This window comes from Lacerta agilis, chromosome 10 (assembly GCF_009819535.1).
Source record: "Lacerta agilis isolate rLacAgi1 chromosome 10, rLacAgi1.pri, whole genome shotgun sequence".
NCBI classification, from domain to species: domain Eukaryota; kingdom Metazoa; phylum Chordata; class Lepidosauria; order Squamata; family Lacertidae; genus Lacerta; species Lacerta agilis.
The window spans coordinates 39,000-47,834 of record NC_046321.1 but is presented as its reverse complement, the minus strand read 5'-3'; the positions used below and the strand labels follow the sequence as shown (position 1 = coordinate 47,834).

General features: G+C 44.7%; 1 protein-coding gene across 1 annotated transcript; it reads right to left on the bottom strand.

The window, feature by feature from the left end:
• Window positions 1–249: 249 nt before the first annotated feature.
• LOC117054019 (lysozyme C, milk isozyme-like) lies at window positions 250–7,952 on the bottom strand. The gene is made up of 4 exons (XM_033162456.1): window positions 7,709–7,952; window positions 5,413–5,574; window positions 2,683–2,776; window positions 250–385 (listed from the first exon to the last, which is right to left on the bottom strand). Exons 1-4 carry the CDS (start codon window positions 7,842–7,844, stop codon window positions 319–321), a joined length of 459 nt encoding a protein of 152 aa, XP_033018347.1. The 5' UTR covers window positions 7,845–7,952; the 3' UTR covers window positions 250–318.
• Between the last annotated feature and the right edge of the window lie 883 nt (window positions 7,953–8,835).

The window sequence follows — 8,835 nt, the reverse complement described above, 5'->3', positions numbered from 1 at the left end:
ATGTTTGATTGCTTCTTGCTTCTTACCCTTCCCATTCACCCATCAAACAGGAAAAGAGTTTTAACTGGACTCAATTTATTGAAGTTCTGAAAGCAGAGAAACCCACAATGCCAAGCAAGATCACTGCCCACCTCCAGACACATTTTTAAAAAATACATTCTCTCCTTCCTGTAGAAAGAAAGCTATTCTACTGCACCATGGGAATTTCAGTATGTAAATGCCTGTATAGAAAGAAGCAGCTGCATTTTGATTGCAGAGCTCACTTTCACTAAAGGGGAAATCCAGAGAAATGCTAGATCTCATACAGGACCATGGAGCTCAAAGGCTGCAGCCACTTGTCCACTCAGAGAGATCCTTTCCTTTGCAATGGTTCTTCCAAGCAACCCTAAAAGGAAAAAAATGAAAGCAAAAAATGAGGATGGTGGGGAGTAATGCGATGGTTCTTTGGACTGCTATGGGTGAAATGGATTGCTTTTAAAACCCCCAGAAAACTTCCCAGTGAGGCACCAGCGCCAGCTGCTCACTCTTTCTTCATCCTGTTCACTGTGTGACCTTGACTGGGCCAGACTGACCATAGAATCACATAATGTTTTGCCCCCTGCTCCCCCTCCTGCTCCCCTGCAATCTATTAAAAACCCATCCCTGATTTCTTTTCTTTTCTTTTAGCAACACAGGGACTCGTGCAATTTACAAGGTACATCATGGGAAATAAATCCCAAGTTCATGTTACATACATTAAAGTTGGCAAATGCCTATAACAGCCCTTGTATTTTTGTAAGTCTTACAAGATGCATGTGTAACAAGGTTCTGCCAGTGGTGTAAAATGATTGCCATTTTCTTCTTTTCCTTGAATAATCTGCATTTTAAGGACAAATTTCTTTCTATTGCTAAAATCCAAACTGGTCTGTACTGTACTGTTAAGTTTAGGCTACCCAGATTTTCCCCCTGTCAGGTGATGATTTGTCTGGCTGCAATTATCAAATGCAAAATTAAGTCCTTAAACTTGATAAGCTTATTATACTTCTTCCCTGTAAACATAGAAAGCAAAAAACATTCTGTAGTGAATTCAAGATTACCATTTGTAATGCTAATCAGTTCCCTTTGGACATCAGACCAGAACCTTCATATTGCGGTGCATTTCCATCAGAAGAATGATCAGTGTTGGTGGTCAATGTAGAGTCTACCTATCCACACCCCAGAATGACCTGATGGAACCTTATTTGTCACGGAACTTTAAGCATGCTAAAGACCAGCTTTCTCAAACCTGGTGCCCTCTGTATATTTTGGACTATGACTCCCATCATCCCTGGCCATTGGCCACACTGGCTGAAGGTGATGGAAATTAGAGTTCCAACTATTGGGAAGGGACCAGGCTGGGGAAAGCTGCTCAAGATCCTTGTTTTTCTATCCCTTCTCCTAGCTTTCTCATAAACCACTTTTTACCCCCAGGGCCAAGAACAAATGGAAAAGCTGCAGTACATGAACCTAATAAGAGCCTGGCTGGGTCAGGTTGCAGCTCCTGAACTGCTTGCTGTGCTATACAATGCTATGCCTTGTAGTGGCCTTGAATGTAAGAACATGTTCCCCAACAATTCTCCAGGCATTTACTGTATTAGGACTTTGCTGTGGAAGAAATCAGACTCTCACACTGGCTCAAGACTGCAATACCTCAAGGACCACCTCTCCCAATATGAACCAACCAGAACCTAGCGATGATCACCTGAGGCCCTTCTAGACGTAATAATAATAATAATTTGCTTATTTACAGCTACTGTTTCTGGGTATGAGGAAACAAAGGAAAATCTTTAAAATAGTTTCAGTTTCCCAAAGCACTGAGTCATCTGCCCCAGGGTTTCCCCCTAATCAGCAACAAAACTCAGACTGCCTTATCCTTTCCTACATTACAATCTATTTTTTATTACACCTATATTCCACATTTCCTTCAAGGCACTCGGGGTGGCATATGTGGTTCTCCCCTCTCTCTATCTTATCTTCTCAAGAACCCTGTGAGGTAGATTAGGCTGAGAGACCAAGTATCAGCCCATGAGCCGGCAGTGGCATAGCATGGGAGGGCACAGGGGTGGTTGTCGTGGGTGCAAAATTGTTAGGGGCGCAAAATTTCAACACCCAGTGCTGCCTCAATACAGCTGTGCCCTTCTGTTGCTGGGCTCTCTTGAAAATGGTTTCTCCATGTGAACCAGTAAGTGACCTCTCCAGACAACAAAACAACTCTTCTAATTTCTACAGCTGCGATCTCCTGCGTGACACCAACACTGTTATGCAGTACGCATGTGTACTTCATCTGTTTCCCTTCCTCCCACTGACCCCTCTGCACGGCCCGGGTGCTGGCAACCCATTCTACGCCACTGTAAGCCGGGATTTGAACTCAGGCCTCCCAGGTCCATCACTTTTAACCACTGCTGTATAGTGGCTCAGTTGTTAGACTGTCCCCTTAAACTCACACCTGGATACTTACAGCTCCCAACAGGCAACAGCCACCAAAAGCCATTGCTGTTCATTTAAGGAAGCATCTTGGAGGCATCACCAGTGCCTAGCGAGGAAGAATCTTTAACTGCTAGCTGCAACAAAGCCTAGTGAAAGACACGTCTCTATGCAGTCACAACAATTGAAATCTCAGCTGCTACTGAGTCTTTCCAGCAGTGAGAAGTTAGCAAGACTCACCAGGCATCCATCCCTTGTGGGTCACGAACAACTGTCTTAGCACACTCAATGTCATCTGTGATGTCGTCATTTGTGAAAGCTGTTGAAAAAAATTAACAGAAAGAAAAGGAGGGTATTTGGTTTTCTAAAGAGCTTCTTTCCAACCCCATAAAGCACATCCTGCACTCAGGAAGGATACATTGGGTTGCCTCAGAATTGTGGAAGTGCTTTTCCCTTCAAACTCAAAGCCGGAATACTTTGGGGGAGCATTTAGAGCATTTCCCCTTTTTAACTGGCCTTCAGATATTAGAGCAGGGCTGGAGATTATGTTTCAGCCTGAGGGCCACAATTCCTCTTGGGAAGTCTTATGGGGGCCACATGCTAGTGCAGAGGCAAAAGTGGGTGGGTCAATGGATAGGACTCTTTATGCAGCCAGTTACAGTAGCCACAGAACAGCCAGAGTTTTCAGCCCCCATCTTGTCTCTTTATCCTCCAGGCAGGCAAGCAAGGGGGTCTCATCACAGTTCAAGGACACATTCAGGTGAAGCACTTGAGCTGCACACAGAACAGGGCCATGAGACAGGGCATGGTCAAGGGAAAGTCATGAGAGGTGAAAATAAAATAAAAAATTCCTTCCAGTAGCACCTTAGAGACCAACTAAGTTTGTTCTTGGTATGAGCTTTCGTGTGCATGCACACTTCTTCAGATACACATGAGAGGTGGACAGATATGCCCTGAAGTTCTCCCTCCCTGTGTGGGGGTTATGTGTTTGTGTATTAATTATAGTGACTACAATTTCAAGAGAAAAGTTTCCCCTCTCCCCTCATCATGTGTGCCCCTTGCCAAATCTGCTTCAGTGTGTCGGGGGGACCCCTATAACAGATTGAGGGGTCGTGCTGGGAGAGGAAATGTTCCAATGTGGAAACAGAAATCCTTGGCTTATGGAACATTTATTTAGTGCTGTGTTGGATTCCACCCTGTGCTACCTACTCAGTAACAGCTGTAGGAATCATAACAGCGCTACTTATTCACACAATTAATTCACCTTACTCAAAGCATTCTGGCTGTCATCATGGATGGGTGAAGGCCTGAAAACGCATTTTCTTGCACTAGAATCATGGAGGGCTAAAGAGTGTGTCTGGGAATAGGTAGTGGTTTTTTTGTGGGGGGGACATTCAAGATGCACTGCCTCCCATTCCATCCTTGACTGAAGCTTGGAGAAAGGGGAGCAGAAGAAGCCAATGGGTTGATGATGCTTTCCCATCTAAGTTCAAGAACTGGATTTGGGGGTGAAGAGGAAGCAATTCTTCAGAACTATTCAATGGAGAGGGACAGGTAATGGTTTTTATTTGCTTCTCCAGCAAGACACAGTTGTTGGCAAGGAACAGGGGGTGAACTTTTGTTTGTTCTTCACCCTATTATCTTATTTGCACTTCCTGAAATAATATGCAATCTTAAAGACAGATATCTTTCAATACACAGTTTCAAAACCTCTAAATCCAGTTATCATTCCTAATCTTTCAATGTAGTTCTCCAGCCAAATAATATGCACGCTAGGGGAAAACCCATATATTAATGAGAACAACATAGAAAGATGCATTACAGTTGCATACAAATGTATGTATATTAGGAGAAATGCAACCAAAAATGCAAATGAATGTGCTACTCTTAAAAAAAAACAATTTTAGGCTGAAATATGGAGAACTGAACTTTAGACAGGGAAAATGAGAAACTGTCTTACTGGATGGCCATTGCTGTGGCATTGGAGTTGCAAGGGTGAGGCAAAGGACACAGGGGCAGGATGTATGAGCAACAGATCAGACCTCTCTAGGGCACCACAGACACCGGGAATAAGCAAGACAATAGCCATGCATTAGTTACTATCACTGTATGGCAGGGTGGAAGTGGGTAGGACAGCATCTCGTGCCGTTCAGTACAAGTGTGGAAGTCGGAACTTGTTCAGCAAGATGATTTCACAACAACAACAACCACAACAATTATAATTTATTTACACCCCACCCATCTGGCATACACCACCACTGGCTACAGTCTGTAGGCAGGTAGGGTCTTAGCCCACATGCCAGATGGAGCTGGTAGACAGCTGCCCTGGACACAGAATTGACCTGTGCCTCCATGGACAGCCATGAGTCCAAAATGACTCCCAGGCTGTGCACCTGTTCCTTCAGGGGAACAGTGACCCTATTCAGGACCAGGGAGTCCCCCACACCTGCCCACCCCCTTTGACTGATTAAACAATCTAGAGTCTTTTAAACAATAATAATATTATAATATTAACAATAATAGTACAGTATTAACAATAATAATGACTGGAATTGACAGATTTGTCCTCCCTCGTTGCTGCTTCTGTGAACCAGTGACAAGGCAGGTCTCCCAAGCAGGCTGGCCTCACCTTCTGGACTGCAGGGAGCTTGGGCTCCCAAGACGGATGGTGGGTCAGGGCAACAAGAGAGAAGCCTGAGCTTGTTGAGGTGGGCAAAGCAAGGCTAGGCCTGTCCCTAGTCTTTGCTTATTAGAATAGAGGCACAAGTTGGGATTTCTTGGGGGTGGGTGGCAATAGGAATGTAGTGATAAGGTGGGGAATGAGGTTGCTAAGTGAGGGTGTGGATTGCAGTGGGAGAATGGTAACTGAAGGGAGACGAATTGGGTACTTCCTTCAAAAACACAACCCATCCTCTTTGGAAAATCACAGAGGCCTTTTGCTAGCCATCGGTATGGCACCAAGTTGCTTACCACTGCAAGAGACTCTGCATCCATTGGCTGTTTCGCCCTGTTGATTGTCACACCAGTAGCGGCTGTTTATTTGAAAGACCCCATAGTCCTGACTGCCATCTGTGTTTGGTGGCCCCACAGCGCTACTGTCGTATTTGCTTTCATGATAAGCTGTGCAGATCCCTGGAACAAAGTGAGAAGGAAAAGGGCCGTCATGTGAGGGGGCAGAGGAGAGAGGGAGACTACTTTCCCCCCTTCAAAGTTGCAATAACTTGAAACAAAGTAACTTTAAAACATTCTCTCAGTTAACTGTAGCAAATGTGTGTGACTTGAAAACGAAACAGCACTGAAAAGAAATGTTTAGGGTTGTGTATCGGATTCAGGCAAAGCCTGAATGGAACGCGACTGATCTGGGCTTTCACCAAAATGAGTGGAGGCAGCCCTGGACTGCTGCATATATGGGGCTATTGGGTGGGGCATCAAGCAGGGAGAGGGAGAGGCAGGTAACCCTAGCACAGGGGTCAGAAACCTTTTTCAGCAGGGGGCCAGTCCATTGTCCTACAGACCTTGTGGGGGGCCAGACTATATTTTTTTTGGGGGGGGGGAATGAATGAATTCCTATCCCCCACAAATAACCCAGAGATGCATTTTAAATAAAAGCACACATTCTACTCATGTAAAAACATGCTGATTCCCGGACCATCCACAGGCCAGATTGAGAAGGTGATTGGGCCGCATCCGGCCCCCGGGCCTTAGCTTGCCTATCCATGCCCTAGCACTTGTAAACCAGCACTCAAGAGGAACGAATCCTCCTAGCTGATGAGTAAAGGATTTGATGCTGCTGTGCTCTGGAGAGTTGTGCTTTGCAAAGCAGCCCCCCCCCATTGAATCCTTAGTGAAGTTGGAAGGGGGGAGGAGACATAGCTCTTAGAATCACAGAATGACAGAACTGTATAGTTGGAAGAGTCATCTAGTCCAGCCCCCTGCAGTGCTAAAGTATCCATGGTCATCCAACCTCTGCTTAAAAACTCCCTATAAAGGAGAGTCCTCTACCTTCTGAGGGAGTCTGTTCCACTGTCAAACAGCTCTTACTATCAGGAAGCACTTCCTGATGTTTAGTTGGAATCTCCTTTCTTGTAACTTGAATCCATTGGTTTGGGTTCTACTCTCTGGTCAGAGCAGGAGTAAACAAGCTTGCTCCATCTTCCATGTGACAGCCCTTTAGATATTTAAAGATAGCTATCATATCTTCTCTCAGTCTCTTCTTATCCAGGCCAAACATACCCAACTCCCTCATCCATTCCTCATAAAGCTTGGTTTCCAGATCCTTGGTGATCTTGCTCGTGAATATCCAGCTCGTGAATATCCTTCTTAAATTGTGGTGCCCAGAGCTGGACACAGTGGGGTAAGAGAGCTGGGGGTGTGGGTGGGAATTGCATCTGGCAACCAATGCTCTCCTTTGCTTTCAGATAGTACATGGGTAGATGAATCTAAAAAGCCTGGGACACAAATTTTTACGGCCCTCAAGCAGCTATGGTGGCCCATTTACCAGAAACAATTTATTTAGCATTAATTCTGGAAGTGTATACTTGATTCTGACAAAACTTATCCTTCTAGAGCAAAATATACACCAGGAGCCTTAGGTCAGAATCAAGTGTACACTTCCAGAGTTAATGCTAAATACATTACTTCTGCTAAGTGAGCCTCCATAGCCGCGAGAGGGCCATGAAAATTTATGTCCCAGGCTTTTTAGGCTCATCTACCCATGCACTATCTGAAAGCAAAGGGGTGCATTTGTTGCCAGGAGTGAAATATATTGGCTAAGTGGGTGGCACTGTGGTCTAAACCACTGAGCCTCTTGGGCTTGCCAGAAGGTCAGAAGTTCGAATCCCCGCAACAGGGTGAGCTCCCACTGCTCTGTCCCAGCTCCTGCCAACCTAGCAGTTCGAAAGCATGCCAGTGCTCCGTCACGGTGTCCTGTTGTGCCAGAAGTGGTTTAGTCCTGCTGGCCACATGACTTGGAAAGCTGACTGTGGAGAAACGCTGGCTCCCTCGGCCTGAAAGCAAGATGAGCGCCACAACCCCATACTCATCTTAGACTGGACTTAACCGTCCAGGGGTCCTTTACTTCTTCTTTTTATATTGGCATTATTTTCCTCTCTCCCTCCCCACTAGTATGTTTAATTAGGGTTTCAAAAACTCTAGTTAAACATTAGCCTCATACTGAACATGATTCTGGGCTGAATCCTGGTTGGGCAGGATTTGTCCCCAAACACCTAAAATTGCAAAGATGGAGGGAAAGGAAGAGCAAACTCACAGTTGGCCAGGCTGATGCCATGGTATCCATCCAGCCCATGCTGTTTCAGAAGTGCAGCCAGTTCACATTTCTCAAACACTTTGGCTTCATTCACTGAAATGAGGAAGCAGAAGAGAGTGAGGGCCAAAACCTTCATCTCTGCAACTCCTTGGAGAGTGATGTTTGAGTTCCCTTGGATTCCCAGTGGCTTTTATAGTCCAGAGTTCCTGGAGTGTCCAAATGGTAAACAGGATGGTGATTGCGATATGTGCATGTGTGGCAATAGCAAAAAATGTTGCAGTTCTGAGTTGACCTGTCAAGTAAGAAGCATGTATCAAAGCACACAAAACAAAAAACATTTACTCATCATGGAATAAAATTAAAATAGTCAGAAAAACTAAACATAAAATCACAAGTTTTTGAAGTGCCTTAATCAACAAATCATTTAATCATCCATTGCCACATATTACATGAGAGATGATACAATCTCATATCTATATTCCCAGAGGCCGGAATCCCAGAATACTCCAACTATAACTTTGCCTCCCAGCAACTACAGTTCAGGGTTGAACTGTTGTGGCCCCAGAGGTGATATATACAACCAAACAGATTGGAGGCTTCACACAAGGTTAGATGACTTATCTTAGAACATTTGAATAATTATTTTAAATATATATATATATATACATTACCAGTCCCTCCAAGTGTCCCTATTTTCCAGGGATGTCCCTGATTTAGAGAAGCCATCCCGGTTTCTGATTTGACCCCGGAATGTCCCACTTTTCCTTAGGATGTCCCTATTTTCATTGGAGAAATGTTGGAGGATATGGAGTTATCTGACCCCCCAAGCCGTCTGAAGGCAATCCTGTACAGGGAAGTTTCTTACATTTAATGTTTTATTGTGTTTTTATATACGTTGGAAGCTGCCCAGAGTGGCTGGGGCAACCCAGTAGAATTTGTGGGGTATAAATAGCAAAAATCATTATGGAATGGGACGTTCCTATTTTCATCAGATAAATGTTGGAGGGTATGCATTACAAACCCCAGCATCTGAATAGGGTCCTCTTGCAGCAGGGCCTTTTCTCTGTTGATTTTGTAGCTGGGCAATTTCTCATTTTCTGCACATATCTTATGTACTATCTCCCAGG

Bases quoted from the DNA above. Each gene is read 5' to 3' on its own strand.
- LOC117054019 (XM_033162456.1), bottom strand. From the start codon at position 7,844: ATGAAGGTTTTGGCCCTCACTCTCTTCTGCTTCCTCATTTCAGTGAAT. The intron at 5,575-7,708 runs GTGAGTTTGCTC...ACTTTGTTCCAG, and splicing joins TGGCATCAGCCTGGCCAACT to GGATCTGCACAGCTTATCAT. The intron at 386-2,682 runs GTGAGTCTTGCT...TTTTCCTTTTAG, and splicing joins CCACAAGGGATGGATGCCTG to GGTTGCTTGGAAGAACCATT.